General features: G+C 39.7%; 1 protein-coding gene across 7 annotated transcripts in view; it reads right to left on the reverse strand.

Moving 5' to 3' along the window:
* LOC105486875 (kinesin family member 16B) overlaps positions 1-22,434 on the reverse strand; it is a 310,777-nt gene that overhangs the window by 146,721 nt on the left and 141,622 nt on the right. For all 7 annotated transcript variants that reach the window (XM_011749957.3, XM_011749955.3, XM_011749956.3 and 4 more), the window contains exons 13-15: positions 14,610-14,729; positions 13,708-13,759; positions 11,822-11,959 (exon numbers count right to left, since the gene is read on the reverse strand). In XM_011749957.3, the coding sequence (XP_011748259.2) occupies positions 11,822-11,959; positions 13,708-13,759; positions 14,610-14,729 (310 nt within the window). The remainder of the gene's footprint in view (positions 1-11,821; positions 11,960-13,707; positions 13,760-14,609; positions 14,730-22,434) is intronic.

The raw sequence follows: 22,434 nt of genomic DNA on the forward strand, positions 1-22,434 counted from the left end.
GATATTTTCAATTTACAATGGATGTATCAGGACACAGCCTCATTGTAGTTCAAGGAACATCTGTATAAGGAATAGGTCTGTCCTTCTGAGGGAAAATGTAGAAAGCATAGGAAATGATTAGAGGGCAATTCAAGACAGTGTATAGTCACATGATAAATTCCAAAGTACTAAAGGGAAAGCATTACACAACTGGCCAAGCTATTAGTAACTTTCTTTCCATTCATGCCCAGTAGTCCACATTCTTTGTTACCAACTTCTTATTCACTATTAGCAATCATCTCAAGTATTTATTTCTAGGCTCCTACACACTCCAAAGTGTCAATATCCTACTGTTCCTTCCAAAATAGTTCTTGCACAATGCCTCCCTTCTCTCAGCTCCCAAAGTCTTTTACCTTCAACCCCTTTTCCTTACAGCTCATCTATCAGCCTCCCTTCAAGCTAAACAAAAGCTGCATCATCTTCACCTCTCAGCCCCCGTTCCCATCTACTGAGAGGCCAGCACGGACTCCCATTCATGCAACTGATCTAGGACCTACGAGCCCTACAGACCTGCCCATGACCCAATAGCCTTGGTCTCACTGCTCCTACTCCTCCCTCCATCCCCGTTCCAGTCTTGGACATTTCTTCACTACACACTTTGGCTGAAGAGCATCTAAGTCACTTTTTCATTATATGCCAATAAGACAAATACTTTCACTTCAGAATTCAACTTTGGGTACATCCCCCTTTTCAGCAGTCTAAACCAACCCCTGGGAGGAGTTTTGGTTCTGCATAAGCTGAAACAAGCATGCTCCACCCTGTTTCTCCCAATAAATGTATTTCTCCCAATAAATAAATCTCTTCAGCTATAGTCTGAAGAGAATGCATGCAATAGTTATTTCAGGGCCTTGGAAAGTAAAGAGTAGCTGAGGCACTTCTCTAATAATCAGTGGTGTTAAGCTTTTCTTCATATGTTTCTTGACTACATGTATGTCTTCTTTTGAGAAGTGTCTATTCATTTCCTTTGCTCACTTTTTAATGTTTTTTTTTTTTTTTCTTGTAAATTTGCTTAAGTTCCTTGTAGATTCTGGACATTGGACCTTTGTCAGATGAATAGATTACAGAAATTTTCTCCCATTCTGTAGGTTGTTTGTTCTGATTATATTTTCTTTTGCTGTGCAGAAGCTCTTTAGTTTAATTAGATCCCACTTGTCAATTTTTGCTTTTGTTGCAATTGCTTTTGGCAATTTCTTCATAAAATCTTTGCCCATGCCTATGTCCTGAATGGTATTGTCTACATTTTCTTCTAAGGGTTTTATAGTTTGGGTTTTACATTTAAGTCTTTAATCGATCTTGAGTTAATTTTTGTATAAGGTGTAAGGAAGGGGTCCAGTTTCAATTTTCTGCACATGGCTACCCAGTTCTCCCAGCCATTATTCCCAGCAAACTAACACAGGAACAGAAAACCAAACACCACAGTTCTCACTTACAAGTGGGAGCTGAACAATGAGAACACATGGACACAGCGAGGGCAACACCACACACTGGGGCCTGTTGGGGGAGGGCAGGGTGGGGAGACCATCAGGAAAAATAGCTGATGCATGCCATTAATACCTAGGCGATGGGTTGATACGTGCAGCAAACCACCACGGCACACGTTTACATATGTAACAAACCTGCACATCTTGCATAGGTACCCTGGAACTCAAAAAAAAAAAAAAAAAAAAAAACACAGTAGCAGGTGGATTGAGGAAAACCGAGACTGGAAGCACCACTGAACTAACCGTGAATTTACCATTTTTTGCCTGCAGTGCTTCCCAGCTTGGTGTAGGAAGAAAGCCAAAAGTGGACATCAGTGCAAACGAGCGAACTCCAGGAGAAGCCCCCTAGTTCAGGTTGGAGGAGGAGCAGAGAGTCCCTTAGCAGCAACAGTGGACCCATGAGGAAGGGGAATCTTTCTTTCCCATCAGAGGAGTTGTAGTCCCCCAAGAGGGTGGGCAGATCCCTGTTGCTTTTTTCTTTCCCTGTACTCTCACTTCTTGGTTGTGGACATGCAGACAGGCACAGGAAGTATATGAAAGAGTAGAATAGATAAAGCTCAAGATTTCCAGAGAAGGGAAGACCCGAGGGAAGCAGTAAGTGCAAGAGAGATGGTGAAGAGGGAAATGTGGAAGAAAGCAACCTCACAGAGTTGTTTATTAACTCCTGGGCTCACCCCTACGTGTGTACACGTGGATCTGATCCTCAATAGCACGCTAAGACTTTGAGAACTGAACTAAGCGACAGACCACTGCACAGGCCCGAGCCTGGCCAATGGGTAGCACACCCACTGCTATTGGAGGAGCACTGCGAAGGATCTGAACACTGAAGCAGCAGTGGAATGGCAGACACGATCTACACAGGCTGACTGTAACTTACGGACTGCATCCAACTAGGTAAACTGTCTGCTGAAACAAAGAGTATAAAAATTTCCCATAAGATTTAAACAAGACCCAGGATGTCATAATATCCAAAACATCTATGACACAATCTAATATTACTCTTCAGCACAGAAAGAACCAGGAAAATCCCAATGTGCATTGCAAAAAACAACCAACAAATGTTTATACTGAGATAACAAAAAGCTCCAATAAATGTTTCAATACTCTTGAAATAAGTGGAAAAAAAAATTTCAACAAAGAAAAGATATAAAGAAGAATCCAACATTACAACTGAAAAACACAACATTCAAAATAAAAAACTCATTGGTGGGCTCAAAGGCAGAATGGAGATGACAGAAAAAGTCAGTGAACTTGAACACAGGTCAACTGAAATGATCCAATCTGAAAAGCAAAGAAAAAAGAATTTATCAAAAAATAAAAATAGGTAAACAGAGCCTCAAGGAAGTGTGAGACAATACTAAAATATATAACTTTCATGTAATTATAGTCCCAGAAGGAGAGAGGAAAGACTATAGTGCAGGCAAAAAACCCAAAAATTAGCAAACAATGGCAGAAAACTTCCCAAATCCAGAGGAAGACAAAAGCCTATGAATTTGAGAAGCTTGGCAAAACCCAAACAGGTTAACCCCAAGAAATCCATGCCAAGGCATATTGTAAAGCCAATGTATTGAATGTAAAGCTGAAAATGAAGTTTTAAAAGGAGAAGAGAGATCAAGTAAAATAGATGTGATGAGTGAAAAAAAAGAGAAAAAGGGGTTAAACAGATTGACAAACATATGTCTCATGTGCAGAAGTCTGGTGCACCAAGAAACTAACTCCAGTATAACTAGCTTTGGCCACTTGCTCTCATATTCAAACACATGAGAAGTCAAATTCCAAGCCATCAAACTGACTGAGCAGACCCCCTCTTAGCCATGGGGACCCCAGAGAAACCTTGGAAATCAAGTTCCTGGACATGACAGGATGGGAGGTAGGACATGCTTTCTTATACTCCCTCCTTTGCTAACTGTCACGGTTTTCATTCCTCAGGGTTCAATAGAAACCAGCCCATTGGAAAGACTTGCTTCACCTCTGATTTCAACCAACTGTGACTGCCCCTACCTTCTGCGGTTTCCACACAAAGGACCAGCATTGCCTCCTGATAAGGAACCATCGACCGTGGAGTGGTTCTGGCCAATCTACAGGGTGCACAGTGAATGTTTCCATGTCCTCTGCTTCACCTTTTGACATCAGAGGGCCAAAAACTCTACCCTTGCATCATGCTAACCCTGCCAGTTTTTGTTAATGCAACCCATGAATAGGCATAAGCTCAACTGTGCATGCTCATGTTTCTCCTCTCATACATATTCATGACTCCTCCTATAGCTTATTAAATATGCACATTCAGCCACTCAGTTCAGCATAAATTCCTGCTCCCTTTTCCCCTCCCTTAATGTGTCTGCTTCTGGCTTCTGGCTGGAGGCTACACTTCCCAGCCTGTCAGAATGGCCACGCTGCAGGCCTTATAAAAAATAAAGCTCTCCTTTCCAAATTTACAAACCTTGTCATTCTTCAGTTGACACATGCATCAGTATCACAGACATAAAAAACCCGATTGCAGGGCCTCATCCCCAGATTTTCTGGTTCAGTAGGTCTAGGACGGGTCCTGGGAATTTGCATTTCTAACAAGTTCTCAGGTAATGCTGATGTTGATGACATACTTGGAGGACCACTAGCTTTAGGTATAGTCTTTTAAGAAGAGTTAGGTCTTTGACATTAAAAAATAGCTGTTGAATCAGCCCACATACAAGTGACAGATGTCACATTTGCACGTCTCTAATCTGAGGAAGACATATGATGAACGCTTAGGGTCAAGTGCAGGTGAGTCAGTGGAGGAACAGACATTGATATCTGCTGACAGATAAAAGGTCTCCTCTGTTAACTGGATACCTTGGCTAAACCACTGGGAGATCTGTTTCTCTTTGTAGTTCCACCAAAATTCTTCTTTAATTTGTCAGTGAACAACTCACAGCAGCCCTCCAGCAGATGAAAATTTTATCAAAGTCTCCTCAGCACCACTCTGCAGACAATCATCTGTTCCCTCTGAGTACTTGAATAGATGAAAATATATTTTGGCACACAAGCATAACACATTCAAATGTGCCCAAGTATAAATTTCCCAGCTGCCAATTCTGTAGCACTTCTAAAAGAAGAGATGAACAGTCAATGGATCTGACAAACAAGTAAGACCAAAGGAGTCCACTTATGTGAATGGAAAAATTAATTGCATTTAACAACTATCAGCTTTAAAATAACATATTACAGTCAAAAGAAAAAAAAAGTAATTAAAATAAGAGAGAAGAGTTCCTAGCAATTATAGGACAAAAGCTGAAATACTGTTTCAATTGCAACGCATCTGACTGTTGTATCATTTCATATTAAGTATATAAAACAGAAAAAAGAAAAAAAATCTAGGGTCTAAGCCACTACCAAGAAGAGCTCAAGTTCTGTGGACTAGTGTCATGATCAAATTCACATTTTCTTCTTGGTAAAATTCACACTTTCTTGAAGAAAAAAATGGCGATCATTAAAAAGTCAGGAAACAACAGGTGCTGGAGAGGATGTGGAGAAATAGGAACACTTTTACACTGTTGGTGGGATTGTAAACTAGTTCAACCATTATGGAAAACAGTATGGCGATTCCTCAAGGATCTAGAACTAGATGTACCATATGACCCAGCCATCCCATTACTGGGTATATACCCAAAGGATTATAAATTATGCTGCTATAAAGACACATGCACACGTATGTTTATTGCGGCACTATTCACAATAGCAAAGACTTGGAATCAACCCAAATGTCCATCAGTGACAGATTGGATTAAGAAAATGTGGCATATATACACCATGGAATACTATGCAGCCATAAAAAAGGATGAGTTTGAGTCCTTTGTAGGGACATGGATGCAGCTGGAAACCATCATTCTTAGCAAACTATCACAAGAACAGAAAACCAAACACCGCATGTTCTCACTCATAGGTGGGAACTGAACAATGAGATCACTTGGACTCAAGAAGGGGAACATCACACACCGGGGCCGATCATGGGGAGGGGGGAGGGGGGAGGGATTGCATTGGGATTTATACCTGATGTAAATGACGAGGTGATGGGTGCAGCACACCAACATGGCACAAGTATACATATGTAACAAACCTGCACGTTATGCACATATACCCTACAACTTAAAGTATAACAATAATAAATAAATTTTTTTAAAAAAGACAAAAAAAAAATTAACTAAGTGAAGGCAGGACTATGCAGAAATGTGCTAAAAATTTTACTTAAAAACTGTTTTATTTTATATTTAATGCTGTTCCCCATTTATTATGTTTTAACGAAGTTCATATGCTTTTTTTTCCTTTAGCTTTTTGTTTTCTTACAGATATAGTTGAAAATCCATTTGTAGCTCCACCTGATATAACTCTCTCCTTCTCCAGTGGGTAAGCACTATTCTGATAAAAGAATGTATCTATCTCATTCATGTCTTTTATTTTTACTACATATTTTCTTTTTTTTTTTTTTTTTTTTTTTTTGAGACAGAGTCTTGCTCTGTCGCCCAGGCTGGGGTGCAGTGGCCGGATCTCAGCTCACTGCAAGCTCCGCCTCCCGGGTTTAGACCATTCTCCTGCCTCAGCCTCCCGAGTAGCTGGGACTACAGGCGCCCGCCACCTCGCCCGGCTAGTTTTTTGTATTTTTTAGTAGAGATGGGGTTTCACCGTGTTAGCCAGGATGGTCTCGATCTCCTGACCTCGTGATCCGCCCGTCTCGGCCTCCCAAAGTGCTGGGATTACAGGCTTGAGCCACCGTGCCCGGCCTATTTTTACTACATATTTTCATAACCAGAAACACTATATCACATCATTTTGTGTTTTAAAAACATGTTCCAGTCCTCATTTTAATAATCCACAAACATCATGAAAGGTTAAGTAAAGAATTCTAATCCTTAATTTCTGAAGGACTATAGACATTTTTTCTTTAATGAGATCTTTCAGTCTTAAAGTATCTGTAATTAAAAGAAAAGTTACCATCTTGCTGCTTTTGTACAATGCCTTGAAACAAAGTCATCTCGTATTTTATTGCCCTAAGACGTGCTAATGACATTTACATTCACTGCACAGCGTTTTAACACCTTCAAACATAGTATTTTTATGTTAATTTCATTAACAGTGATACTGAGAAAGCTGTTCAGTAGCACAGCAGAATGCCAGAGGAACTCAAGCCCATCAGATCCGAAGATCATGGCACCCTGCTAATAAAACAATTAAGAGCATCCCGCAGGGAAAGACAATTCTGACAATTAACCTTCAATGCCAATTAGTACCAGTACTTTCTGAGGAAAAGTCATACTTTCAAAGGAAGATAAAAAATTTAGTTCCTAACCTGAATCATTAACCAGAATAGGCATATTATTTAAATGAACTCTCAGTTTAGGAAAAAGTTTAAGATCAAAAACCACTTAATAAAAATACTATGTGGGAGACACATTATTTATTTACCATGCCTCATTTCACAAGACAATTAGAGAGGTAATCATAGCTATATAAACAATTTCTTCTAACTAAATAAATAAGCAAACAAGCTTTACTGAAGGCAGTGGGGAAGGTAGAAGGATAACCCCAAAATTAAATTTTAAGTTCTAGACAGTGTCCGTGTGTGTGCTCTAAAAGTTCCTTTTTCTTTTTGGTGTCTGGAATTCAGTACTGATTTTATCACAGAAATAGCATTACATGCTAGCTTCTCAGCAAATCCACAAGAGACTATTTTATCCATAACACAGCAGGAACATTGCTGGTAAATATAATCTACTCAGCATCAAGTGGCCAGGGTTGTAGGTGGTGGGAGCTCCAGGAGCTCCAGAGAAGAGTGGCTGTGGCAGAGAACTATTCCAAAATAGTTCAAAAGTGGGGGGCAACAAAGCCAGGTGGATCCAGCAGCCAGTATGGATGTTTGGGGGTATTTGTGATTTAAGAACTGCTTATACTAAAGAATTCCCCCAAAGTAACCTCAGTTCTATATAACTATAATATGTTTGGAATTTGTATACATAAATCAACACAGTTCAACAAATGTATACATTAAAAACTTTCAGTGTTTTACTAATAGATGACAATTCAAACACAAGAGGGACATTGCATAAGCAGAAGTCCCAAGATGGAAATATATTTTTCCAAATGAAAACAAATCAAATGAAATTAGAATCTAACTCCTCAAATTATATTTTAGCACAACAAAACTATACTACAATTTCTTCAAAAAGTTAATAAGCACACATAGTAAAAAGACACTCCAATGAAAATAGAGATTAAAACATATTATAAAACAATAAACATCAAAACTGTGTGATACCAGTTCAAAAATGAAAACACAGAGTACTGGAACAGGAAGGCCAAGAAATAGACATAATGCTGAATGTGTTTTCATTTTAGGTAAAGCGAGTTTCTTCAAAAGGGAGATGACTATAAGCAGGGAAAGGTTATAATAAATGGCATACCAATATGGGGAAGAAAAAAGTTGGAGCTACGCTTTATAAACCAATGAACCCCAGGTGTATTAAACAAATATTTCAAAAAAAATCCTGAAAAATAAAATAATTAAATCACAGGGAAAACAAAAACAAACGTTGACTAGTTCTGTGGCAGAGTTTAAAATTACCAAAGAAAACACAAACAACAGATTAAAGCACATGAAACGTTGATTTTAAAAGTAACAAAATTACATTTACGTAGAAAACACTACAAGAGTGACAAAATAACTAAAATCAAATATGAGAAAGCAGTTACAAGGAGTTATAATGTTTTATGGAGTGTACACTCAATCAGGGGAAAACACACATGCTTTACTTCCCACGATTCTGAGAGGCAATAGTGACCTTGTTCTACTCATGTGTTAATAATTTTGAAAACCAGTACAAGCCTCTTGTAAAAATCCTGTAACAATAAACAAAGTGATTATAACAAGGTTACTTCCTTCTGACCTAACTGAAGGAGATGCAGCCAGTACATGGAGCTCCACTGTGTACATTCCTGGGAAATTCCCTCTCCCTGGGAAAAGGAGACAGTCTGTCATCATAACCCTGTACCAGTCTGTACCAGCCTCTGCTGCCTGAAGGAACAGCAGCAGGACCTCTGTCTGAGGTTCCCACAGAGAACAGACAGGTGATGTGACTACAGTCTAGACTCCATGTACAGGATTCACTGAAGGGGTTGTCAGTAAATCGTGTTTTAACTGTGTATCTTCCCATTACTCCTGCTGTCAGCACTAGAGCCTGTGAGTTCCCAAGCGTGGACTGCCTCTGAAGAGCCCTACATGGTGACCTCTCATCTGCCAGCCAATTATGGCCACTTTCTGGGCTGAAGGCAGATATAGCCTCCCACCACGACTAATCCTGCTGCCTGGAAATAACCTACCACTCCATTCTACATTGCCAGAGCCCTTGTCCCATTGCAAAAAAGCAGGAAATGCTGCATTGGTAATAATCACTGAGGGATCACTGAGTGCTCACTGCTTTGGGCTGGTCATCTACAACTGCTGACCTCTGATCTTCCTGGCCAGCTCCAGAGTACTCACATATTTCCCCTGCTCAACTTACCTTTATAAAGTTGAAAAAACAGATGGAGAGATGAATGGGTGGGTGGATGGATGTGGATGTGTACCCAGGTTGGTGCTCCATCAGCTGCCGTTAGAGCATCTTTGACGGACATTATGCACTTCCTCCAAAAGCATAACGTCCTTGGTCCACGCTATGTCTCCTTCATTTCTGAGGTACCTCCCTGCAACTGACTTCTGCTTACAAACTTGGCTAACCCAAAATAAACTACATGCTTTCCAGCCCCCATCTCTCCAATTCCTACGTCACAACAGACTCAATTATATAGTGCGCAACCATTAAAAACTGTAATTATAAAGACTATGTATAACATATGACATACAAAAAGGGGCCTAAACATGCCAATGTCTTTCTTTCCCTCATTCTTACATAGTTCATCCCAAAAACTATTAGGCAGGCAAGAGCAAAGTAGGCATCAGCATGAGAGTGGAGGCAAATGGCATGGGCTGAGAAAAGTTTCTGCACTATGGAAGGGTGAGGGCCGTGATAGCCAAGCATAGCCATGCTCGTGGTCTGAGCAAGAAGAGGAGGGTCCCAGTGTGAGGAGGAGGGCAGAATAACAGTATATGGTTTACCTAATGGAAGCCAGGTTCATCACTGTCAGAAAAAGGAGCTAGGAATAAGTGAGAAAACTATAATTAACCCTATGGTATTGGGTTGGGATTAGAAGTATTGGTGTATTGGTATAAACTCCTCCTTAGCAATATAGATACTGAAATACAGATATTTCAAACTACCAATATAAATAGATATAGAAGTACAGTTGTAAAAGTTGTACACAAACACAAACACACACACATTTTCCTAGCTCTGTTCACAGAAAGGATATGGAAGCAGTGACACTCCAGTAGCAATGAACACACCTGGTTGCTAAATATCATTCTGTACCAAAAGGAACCAGGGCTCCTTGGAGAATTGGTTAGCTTGAGGAAAGTACAAGATGAGTCTGGAATATCTTGTGTCAGAAAGTAATGAAGTGCTTACAGAACAACGAGGACAAGTGAAAGGACACGAGAGCCAGCTTGAAGAAACAGTGGCCAAATCTAGGACAACTTGATATTGAAATAAATAATGACAAAAAACAGACCAAAACCTAGTAAATAAAATTGCAAGCTGTGTGACCCTTTAAATAGATAAATGGCAAGAAGAGAAAGTTCTTACAATGAAAATCCAACTAATAAGTGTAGAAAGAATGACGAATTTTTTTTTAAATCACAATTTGGCAACAACCATCAGAATAACAATTAATTCAGCCAAAAAAAAAAAAAAAAAAAAAAAAAAGAATGCATTCTAAAACCAGTGGGTGAAAGTGGTAATATTCCATAATGGAATGGAAAATTTACAATATCAAAGTACCTTCAATCTCAAAGTACTTTCCCACACACTTACTAATAACAAAGAAGAAAAGAAAAGAGTAACTCCCCACTGGGGAGGCCTGGCAGCTGCACCTTAGTTGAGTGATCAAAGTGAACATCATCAGTCATGGGACAAATGGAAACTGTATAATGAGATATGAGAAAAACAGCATCATTTCTCTGATATTCCTGCCAAAGATGCATATTAGTCTAATCATAAGGGGACATAGTCCATTCTCACACTTCTATAAAGAACTACCTGAGACTGTGTAATTTATGGAGAAAAGAGATTTAATTGATTTCCAGTTCCACAGGCTTACCAGGAAGCATGACTGGGAGGCCTCAGGAAACTTACAGTCACGGCAGAAGGCAAAGGGGAAGCAAGGCATGTCTTCTCATGGCAACAGGAGAGGGGGTCGGGGGGAAGCGCCGCACACTTTTAAATCATCAGAGCTCACAAGAACTCACTCACTATCAAGAGAACAGCATGGGGGAAATCCACCCCCATGATCCAATCACCTCCCACCAGGTCCCTCCTCCAATATTGGGAATTACAATTCAACATGAGATCTGGGTGGGGACACAGGGCCAAAACATATCAACAGGTGAATCCTACACTTATGTAGAGGGACATTCTACAACATCTCTGACCTACTGTTTTCAAAACTGCCAAAGTCATCAAAGTCTAGGAAAGGTCAAGGAAAAGTTCAGGACTGAAAGAGAATAGAGAGAGGTAACAACCAAATGCCAGACAGGAATAGGATTAAATATGGGACCCACAAGGAACACTGTTGGGACAAATGGCACGACTTGAATGAGGTCTGAGGATCCAATGGTAGAAATGTATCAGTGTTAGTGTCCTAATGTAGATGTTAGTGTTTAAAGGAAATACACAATGAAGTATTTAAGGATGGCAGGACACTATTTACTTTCCAATAATTTTGAAATTAAAAATTTCTTGGTACTATTCTTGCAACTTTTCTATGATATTCAAATTATTTTCAAAACAAAAAATAGACATGATACCAAATCCTCTATGTATGTTACAATTATAACTATTAAGATGAATATAAATAATAGAAATAAAATTATTAAAAGAAACCATTGTGTTAAGGTTTTGCATTTGAGGGGTACTTTTTAACTTAAAAAATTCCTTTAATGTCTTATTTCCGTAAGAACAACTTTTCAGATAATTGTTCACATTTAATTAAACAAGACAATGGGTATTATAAAAAAGTCCTCCCGCCAAACAGAAGAGGAACAGCCTATTGAAGCAGTCTCACCCTTTTTATACCTAGTCAGCAATTAATTCTAAGAGGCACATGTTCCCCCATTGCCTAGCTAACTTGTTTTCTCACAACAATATATACAAAGATCTCTGAAAATTAAAATGAGATACCTTGATTTAGATGTGTGGCTTCCATGATCTGAACACCATTCACAGAGCACTGGGACCCACTCAAGGGTATCAGAGTCACTGTCCCCCCGATATTTTCAAAGATGCAATGCTCACTCTCCAGGTCAAGGCCATGAAGAACTAAAGTGGAAAAACAAAGTAGAAAGAATTTTTCCCCCTTTTGTATCTACTGCAATGATTCCCAACAATTTATCTATCAATTTATTTATTTTCCTTTTGATACTCCACATAAGTATCATGAAGTGAACATTTATGTTTAGTGAAAAAACCGAACTTCAGGAGCTCATGACATTCACTGATAGGACTGGAAGATCCTTAGAATGTTCTTCAAGGGGTCTGGACATTACCTGTGTAAGAAAATCAGTTCTGGGATGTTAACTCATTTCATCTTTGGGGAGAAAACAGTTGAGTAACTTGTTTTAACTGAATACCATGGAGTTGCCCTGTTTGATACTGAATAAATTTCCTCCATCAGCCACCCAGAGGCCACAGAAAATAGAAGCAAAAGTGCTCCATGGGTCAAGGACTTACTGAGACCTCTGCACTAACAGGCACTGCACTCCAGGAGCAGAAACCCAAGGTGAACTTGGCATGACATGAATCTTGAAAAGCCCAAGAGGTCGTCAGAAGCCATACTGAGACGCCTGTTGCCTAAGCCTGTGTCAATTCTGAGACCTCTCAGGGCATGCAGCTGCTGAAGTTTATCTATTCATGTATAACTCTCCTGGATTCTTGTTTGAAGAACGGTCAAACACAGATATGATCATCTGTCAAATAAGCCTACATGATTTTAGGCACAGATCTTGGCTAGCGCCTTGGGAGTACAAGCCAACTAGTTTCCACTGGATCCACAAAATTGTACTACTGATCTGTGATCACAGAAAACGTGTGTTCTTACCACTTACCATCATTTATAGCTACCCCAAAGATCAAACACACAACTTAACAATTAGAAGAAGAGGCCTGATGCCTAATTCTACTCAAAAATAGGTGAATCTGGGGACTTCTAGAAAATGGTTTTTATCTCTCTCAGTCTCACGATAAACTGTAAATATCAGGTTGGTGCAAAAGGAATTGCGGTTTTTGCCGTTACTGTTGCACCAACCTAATACACGTAGGAACATGCTAGTATTGGCTCGATTAATAGCTTATACTTGGCGAGAAAGCAGGTTTGTTGCCAGCAATTCTAAAAGCAGTTGAGACAACATAATTCTTCCCCTGCCAATCCCTACCTTGCCACACACATATACACACCCACCACCAACACCACCAATTGCCTAAGTTATCCTCCTAAAGCCTGGAAGGACCTCATCTGTGTAGGCTAAGTCACTGATTATCTGTGAGTCCTGTGAAGACTTTCAGGAAACCCAAAAAGCCATGCTTCCACATGTGTGTATGCTGCGTTTTCTCCTACTTTCTGTTGTCATCTTTGTGAAGCCAAGTGTCTACAACCCTACTCTTCAAAAGACCTATATCTTTTATCTGTGTCTGTTGGTATATTTCCATCAATCATTGTTCCATCGTGAGACAATGTAGAGTGATTTAAGTAACTGTGTTCCTCAAAGACCTGACAAGGTATGGAATGTAGGGTGGGGGAAAGGGTTTATTGGCCCATTGTATTCACCAAATTAGTTGTTCTGCATTATTCATTTGAGTTGTATTCTAAATTACAGAAATATATATATATACACACGTATATATACACACACACACACATATACACACACACATACATACTGACCAACACTGTACTTGAAAAATAATTTAATTTTCTATAATTACTTCAATGTCAGTCATTCAAAAAGGTTCTTCCTTGAACACAACCTTAAAAAAATCATTGGGAAGAGATCACTGACAAATATGCTCACCAATATCTTGTTCCGTGGAAGCATCTTCTCTACCAACATAGGTCTGACCTTCCTGGGAAGAAAAGCCAAGCAAAATGTATTAGTAAGAAGAGAAGGAATAGCTTGTTTCTTCATGTTTCACTTAAGCCCAAACAACATAGTGACCAATGGGATGAACAACACCCTGGCAGGCCACAGCTTCAACGGAACGAGAGCTCCCCACAGCTCTGTAAAAAAGCTCCAGTTGTCTGGAAAGGTTTAATGTACAGCAATGGTGAGGCCCTGCTTTGGCAGCGTCAACACTTTGCTCATGACAGGAATATCACTGATGTTCCTGATCCTTTCTGGGAGGTTCTCCAGTGGCCAAGATATTCTTTGTGTCTAAAGATATAGTTTATGCAACTCTGCAAAACACAAATGCAGTAGCTTTCTCATTGTAAGTTATGGGTCAGAGAGGGCACTAAGGTCAAGGTCACAGAGGCACCCATTAATACTGATGCGGAATTCTGTACTCCCAAGATGAACTGCCTGCTTGGAACCAAGCCCAATAATGCAGGTGAGAAGCACAATTTCATAATTACCACCAGAGACCAGGAAACTGTACATACAACAAAATCCCCCCAGCTGTTAGCAACTTCTCTCCTTCAGTCTGTGTGCCTTTTTGTTCCTTACCTTCCTCTTGCTAATCCCACAGAATAGAAGGCAAACCAATGGCTCATCATTTAACTTTAGATAACAAGGGAACTTTAAATACCAAATCCCAATGAGCTGCTGAAAATCCCCAAAGGGCTCAAGGATTTGTCGTATATTCTTTAATTTAATTTAGTTGTGTTCATGACCATAGAATATTATAATAAACCTAGTTAGTGTCTAATGGAGAAACTGGAAACAAAATTAGAATGTTCCACTTAATCAGTTTCTACCTTTAAATGATATAAGATGATTCCAGTACTCAAAAGGTCATCATCGATGCCAATTAAATGAGGCAGTTCAGAATCCAAAACAACTCCAATCCCTTCTTTCCTGAGGGCTAGAGTTTGTTCCTGAAATTAAGAGGAAAAGAAAAAGAAAAGGTTACTTTGGGAAAAGAGAACTTCATATTAGGTGTTCTTCAGATTGTCAGAATGGGCAACATTTTATTTCTCATCTAAAAAACTGCAAGAAAAATGGACCTTAAACTTTGTGTTGAAATCCTGGCAGGTAGTAAGCAAAGTGAACTTGGAACATATAAAAAGCACAATATAAAATGAATTAAACTCATTGCCTGATATACAACCTCTTCAAAGCAAATCTTCCTTCAGAAAGGTTCTAGGAACATCCAAACTACAAAGTAAACTTTCTCACTCTTCAGAGCCTTTATGTCATTTAATATCAAGATGTCGCCTTAGTTGATGGTTTTCTCTCCACTTACCATGGCTGAACTGTGCATGGTCCTGAGAAGAAGGCTTCCTGTGCATTAGTTACCCTGCACCACAAGAACCTGGCCCTCTGCCTTCTGTGCCATCAACTTCTCCTATCCACTTGATCATTCCCTGCTCTATATTAATATGAATCTGCTATTCACCTCCCATCCCCAACCCTCACCACGTCTTTCGGCCGTGCCTCTCCTTCTAGCTACCATCAATTTCTCTGTGCCTTTTAGAGAAAACTACCTCCAAAAATTTCCCTATACCTACAGTTCTTCAGTTCCTTCCCTCTCACTCTCTCTGGAACTTGCTCTATGAAGGCTATTGTCTTTGGAACTCTTCTTTACCGACGCTGACTCTCTTGATGGTCTCCTTCTGTCTCTTGACTTTACCTGCCATCAATATGCTGATGACTCTCAAATTGCATCTTCAGGACAGATGTCTCCCTTAAGTCCTATACTCATATACATACCGTATATATGAGTATACCATATATGTCTGTGTGTGTGTGTGTGTATATACCAACCCAACTCAGTTTATCTATGGAGACGTCAAACAGGCAGCACAAATTTAACACATTTAAAAACAAAACAAAAACCTTGATTCTCTCTGCCTCCCAAACCTGCAGACTATCCTATCTCAGTAAATACCAACCTTTCCTGTTTGGCCCAAATACCACGCTTACACTTTGCCCCTTTCTTTCTCTAAACTCTACGTATGTAGTGTTAACTCTACCTTCAAAATATGCCCAGAATCTGGTAACATCAAACCACCTGCAGCACGTGCCTCTGACCCAAACCATCGTCTTTCACCTGGGTTACTGCAATAATCCAGGTCACCACTCATGTGTCCCGTGATACACACTCAACTCAGCAGCCAGAAGGCCATCAGGGCAGGTCACTCTTCTCCTCAGGTACTTTAAATAGCCTCCCATTTCAGTGAGACAAAAGCTAAAGTCTTTGTGATGTTCTACCAAATTCTACCTGATCTTATCCCGTGCTCACTCGCTCTCCTCTCCTGCAGCTCTCCCTCTTGCTCACTCCTCCCCAGGGATACAGGCACCCTGCTGCTCTTCAAACTTGCCAGCCTGCCCCATCTCCAGGATGCACTCACTGTGGTTCCTTCTGCCTTTGTGGTTGCTGTTTCCTCTGTCATTGCTATCCTTCTCTTCCCCTACAGTAGGGTTTCTGGACTGTGGCACAGCTGTCATTTCAGACCAGGTAATTCTTCATTCTTACGCACAGTAGGATATTTTGTAGCACCCTTGCCTCCACCCAATAGATGCTACCAACACATCCGACGTTCTGACAACCAAAAATGTCTCCAGACATTTGAGAAACATCGCCCTAGATACATACGTAACATGGTCCCTTCCTTCCTTCAGGTCTCTGCTCAAAAGCCACCCTCCCCATCACCCCATACAAAATAGCAACCACCAATGTTCCTCATGGTGATTTCTCTCCTTGGGAATGGCAAGTATTTTATCTATACATATATGTAAAGTATTTTATTTATATTTTACATATATATATAATATATATAATATATAAAGTTTATTACCTGTCCTCTGGCTAGAATGTAACGCAGTACCTAATTTCATGTCCCACACATCAATTAATATTTGCCAGCTGAATGAATGAGTACATGCACGGAGTTCAGTGGAATGCAAAGGGAAGGTCAGAGGCAACCCTCAGGAAGAGAATGGGAGGCCCTATCTTAACATCAGACCCATCTGACCCCAGACAAAAGACCTCTAAAGCCAAGCTTCTGGGGAAGTCTGAAGTAGAAAGCAGACAAATTCCAGAAGGTTGAAGGTAAAAGTTGCAGTCTTGAGGTTGGGCTGAACCAGATTCAGACTAAATCATGTACAAGAGCATGATATTATGCCCCATGACTGTACGAGCAACAGTAAAGCCAGGTCCAACTACTAACTGGGGATCCTGGTCAGAGATGCTCCTGGAGAATCTCCTTCCCTCCCTGACTCCTACAGTCAGACGCAGTGACCAAGACACATCTCGGTAACTCCAACACTCCTACACCCAGCACTGCAATAAACATAAACACTATTCCTTACAATCCTGGAATCAATAAATGTACTCTGTGTCATTTAAGCATTACAACAACCTACAAAGTCTACCATTTGCTAGGTGATGGATTCAGAACTTCTCAAGCTAGTGTAAGACCATCAAAGCAAAACTCAAACCCTGTAGACAAGGGAACTCCTGAGAGGTTTCTGGGGCAGGGCGAAGAGAGAGAAGTCTCTCAGGCCTCTGCAGATATTTAAGTTTCAAATGCACACTGAAGACCTGAAGTCATGCGAGAGGGCAGTGAAATGAAGTAGCCAAAAAAAAAAAAAAAGAAAAAGGATGGCTTAAAAAAAAAAAAAACATAAAAATCACAATGTGAAAGAAAGCAATTTAATTTAACAACCATTAAATAGATACGCAGAGAAAATGACCAATGCATAACTTAGATTCAAGAAAAGGAAATGAAGCATGTCATTGTTCTTCAATTACTCCTCTTATCAGCCAACCTCCCATTCCATGGCTCAGAACCTCAGGCTTTGAGGCTGGAGACTTCAGTAACATTGATTTACTGTAGCAAGGAACATGCAAATCTCAGCTAAACTGAGCACTCTCCATAAGCCAACCCCTACTCCTACCTCTCGGATATTAGCAGAATTCACGCTTTTTCCTCCTGACCGTGAAATTCGAGCAGAAATGGGATGTGATTTTTTTAAAGACATATATTACAGAGGAGAATTTAATCACACAGCTCTATGTCATAAAATGATGTCCTCATGGGAAGGTGTGGTAGCTCTGAACTGTGACCAAACTGCACACACAGTCAGTAGCCCCATGGCAATGAATTATTACAGGCCTCTAGGTCCACATGAAAAGGAAAGTGACCATTCTCACAAGTCCAGAGGCATGTGTATTTTCTTTCTGCACAAAAGTGGACAATGACCCCCCTACTCCCCAAAATGCAATATTTTAAACTTTAATAGCTCCCACTCAAACTAGAGAAATTACTTTGGACTACATCCCAGTTTAGTTTAATATTCTTTCTTTTATTAACCATTGAGAAACACTTTGTTTTTGCTTGAAATAAGACCTTGAAAGGCACTGGAAATTCATAGTTTCAGAGCCATTAGGTCAAAAGTTTTACTTGTTCCCACCCATCCCCAGCATGTACACACACACACACACAGACACACACACACACTCACATACACTTCCATATAGTGGGTAAAATCTGAATTAAGAGAAAGTTTTCCAGGATTGCAAGTGGGGAAGGATGAATTTACGATTAATGCTGCCCTAAAGCTCTATGACATTCAAGCTGCATTCAACTACATGATATTATAAAAGTGTCACCTCATAAAACTGGAAACGAGGGTTTAAATCATTGCTCAAGTGAAAAAGTAATTTCAGACAAAAATATCTATCACGTATAAAATATTTATTGAGTGGCATCTACTGTTATACATAATTTATGAAACACCTCTTGGATAAGATGGAATACTTAACATAGAAGAGTGGGCCACCCTCCCCCAACTCCAGACACAGAATCCCAAAGAAATCAAGGTAAAATATGTATACTTGTATATATTTTACATTGAAACAAAGATTTCGGCAACCATGCTTATTTGGATTAAAAAAAAAAAAAAAAACCCATAAACTGACTAAAACTGTCAAAACATAGCATCAGTTTATTTTAAGCATCATGTTCACAACATTTACAAATGATATGCTCCATACGTTTTTCTTCAACCTCCAGGCATCTATTCAGGTGAAATCCATCTGAATTTAAAACACATGCCCTTTGCTGGGACAGTCACAGAATCACTTCTGCCCCTTCCGGTGGCTCTGGTGATTGCAGGCAGGGCTGCCCAGATTCCGTGGGAAGACCAGAGGAGGACTCGGGTCAATGTGCAAGGCCCCTGTAACCACTATAATGGTTTATGAGAGTAAGCAGGGAGTCCAGCTCTTTTAATCACAACCACATCCTCAGTGCCCAGCACTTGCCTTACAAAACTCCACAACTTTCTTGAATAGGTAAGTGAAAACAATACAAAAACTTCCCAACAACAAAAATCTATTTTTTTTTTTTCCTCTTAGAAAGACTACCTGGGATCTAGCTCGTACTTGGAAAAAACTGGGAAAAGTTTGACAGTGTGTCTGTCCCATGTAAATTAAGATCTCTTTAGGAATAAGAACTATTTGTCTTCACAGAGTATGTTAGGTGAAGACAGCTGCAGCAGGCACACAGTAGTCACCCACTAAGTGCTGATTATTTGGTACTATAGGGAGTGATTTCTAAGTGGCACTTCTTTTTTTTTTTTTTTTTTTTCTGAACAGACAAGAATGAAATGTCAGAATCTTTTTGTGAAAATTTATGCAACAGAGAATTATATATTTCACCAGCGAGTAGAATTTTGTAGTGGACTCACATCATAAAGTGCACATAATTTCTGCAAACCTGACTACAAACACAGCAGATGTCTGGGGGCTGGGGACTGGGGACAATCAGGGCTTACAGCATACGTCCAGTGTGGGTATGAGGATGGGGAGGAAGTCAGATAGCCAGAAAGATGTCGATAAAAAATAAAATTATCCTCTAGTAAAACTACTTTTTAATTTAAAAAAGTTGTATGTGATTTTATTTAAATTTAACAGAATGAAAAGAAACTATTTCAACCATGTTTCTTTATTATTAACACAAGAGGTATTTCCTAAAATACCCTTGTGAGCCAAGAGGTTATGAAACATATTCACACTGCATACACATTTTTCATAAGTGTTTCAGTTTTAAGCACCATTACCTGAGTCTGTACCAGTTTGAGAACGTTGCTTCTTGCCTTGGCATCTGAATGACATGGTAGCTGTGTCGATATGGGGCGGCCACATGGTGCATGTTGGGCAGTACAGTACTTTCTTTCCTCAGAAGGTTAAAGACATGGCTCCACCCTTTTCAAAAACTGAATGCTACTCTAAAAAAATTAAGCTAGTCTGACTTTTAGTCCACAGCAGACAATTTGGTTTTAGGTCTGGATATTTAAAGAGTTTCATCTTTATCCTTGAAATTCAATGGCTTAATTGGGATAGATCTCAGTGCTGAACATGTTCTACTCTATATTTTCCTGGAACACAATACATTCTTCTGATCTGCAGACTCAGTTCTTTCATCTACTTATTTTTCATTTCACAAAGCTTGTCTTATTTTCCATTTTCTATTTCATTTGTTGACACTCTACTTTAAGAATACCAATTGTCCTTACATTACACTGGTCTTTGTCTTCTATTTCTTTCACCTTCTGATTGCTTTACTATCTTGATCACTCCATTTATGTTCAATGGGCCTAACAAGCCTTTATTCTCTTAGTAATCTGATTTCCAGTGGCGTCTATTCTTTTCCTTGATATTTTCTAATATTATGTATTAGTCCTGCAATGATGTTGTGTTGGGCCTCAGAGGCTTTCTTTATTCTACAATCTCTCTTTTTTCATCTCAGTTTGCTTTTTATTATCATCTTGCTTTGTATCTTGCTTTGTTTATTGAATTCATGTTTCTCAATTCATTTGTTCCACAGAATGAAACAATTCTGAGGAATTCCCTTCTCTCCCGTGAAGTGTGTTTTCATGTATATTGGGATCTTTTATCTTTTGCAGGCTATATTTCTCTTCTTTCTTGTTCTCTACCTGCCCATCTGTCCAAAACACCCATAGCTATAGTTATGTTTATAAAATTGTTCTACTTTTTTTTCATCTTGTATATGCTTAGGTGTATCTGTGCAAATATTCCATGTGCTCTAACACAGGATAGGAAACCCCTCGACACTTGCCTGGCCGTATCTGTGACATTTCTAGTTGACTGAATAGTCTGCAGTCTACCCACTTTTCTCTAGCGACATGGAGTGACAGAGGGCCAGGAGATCTCACCTGAGGCACCGCAAGCTTTGTTTGAGTCCCAGCCCTCTCTTCCTGGGCTCCCTAATGATTGGGAAGGGGTCCTCTTCCCAGGGGGAGGGAAAGGGCAGGACGCCCTCGAGTTTCCCCAGGACTTCACTTACAAGAGAGAGTCAGCTCAGCTCTCACTTCATTCCAGTTACCACCACTGGCCATCGCTATTACTCCTCAGTAACAATAGGAAAATCAATTCTGTTCCTCCGATTTGAGGGTACAGTGGGGGGAATTTTGGGATCATCACTGATTCAGCTTCTCAGGTGCAGGTTTAGGAATATCCCCTTCACAATCTTTCCTTTTCCCCAGCAGCTATTCATGATCTTTTCTCACATGCTTCCTCTTAGTGACTTCACAGTAGCACTGCTGCTGCAGGCTTGTATGTTTGTTATGCTTTTTATTATTTCTTCATTTCCTTGAAATCTGTGATGGAATCACCAACTGGTTTTTTAACATTGAAGACAAGAATAGCATTAAAAGGCTACAAAAAGGAAGGATGAAAACAAGCGGTACTCCAGGTTTTAGGGGATTTCTTGAGCCAAGATACAAAGGCTAAAAACATGGGCACACAGTCATCCCCCGATATCCATGGGGGACTGGTTCCTGGACTCCTGAGGATACCAAATCCAAGGATGCTCAAGTCTCTCATGTAAAATGGCGTACTACTTGCACATAACCTATGCATATGCTTCTGGATACTTTAAATCATCTCTAGATTACTTGTCATACCAAATACAATGTAAGTGTGATGTAAATAGTTATTATACTGTATTGTTTAGGGAATAATGACAAGAAAAAAGTCTGTACATGTTCAGTACAGGCAGAACCATCATAAGTCTAACAACATAATACATATCAACAATAATACAGCGTTTTCTCAATTTTTTTCTAATATTTTCAATCTGTGGTTGGTAAAATCCATGGATGCAGAACCTGCACATATGGAGGACCGATTGTATACACAAGGAACAATCGGACATCCAGTTTAGCTGGTAAACCTGCAAAAATGGTCTGGAAAGCCAGGCAGATGAGTCATTATCTGATTCAGAACTGGGAAGGCACTGACAATTTTGAAAATAGGAATTGGTTGATACTTCATCAGATGAATCTGGCAGCATGTATAGGGTGAATAAGAACAGAGTAAAAAGGGGGATGGGATTAGAATGGAAGTGACAACTTGAGAGTCACTGGAGAGGTATGTGGATTCTATGTGACTAACAGTTTGGGTTGATGGACCTTAAGTAAAGACATTCTCCTCAACTGTTTTATTCCTCTTAATGAGAAATATAGAAACTGGAGATTCAAGAAAAACTGATAGATGTCGAAAGATTTTTATTGCTAGGCAAAAAATATGCTTGTGTTTCCTTGTAATACTTTCCG

Source organism: Macaca nemestrina, chromosome 15, assembly GCF_043159975.1.
Source record: "Macaca nemestrina isolate mMacNem1 chromosome 15, mMacNem.hap1, whole genome shotgun sequence".
In the NCBI taxonomy this organism is placed as follows: Eukaryota; Metazoa; Chordata; class Mammalia; order Primates; family Cercopithecidae; genus Macaca; species Macaca nemestrina.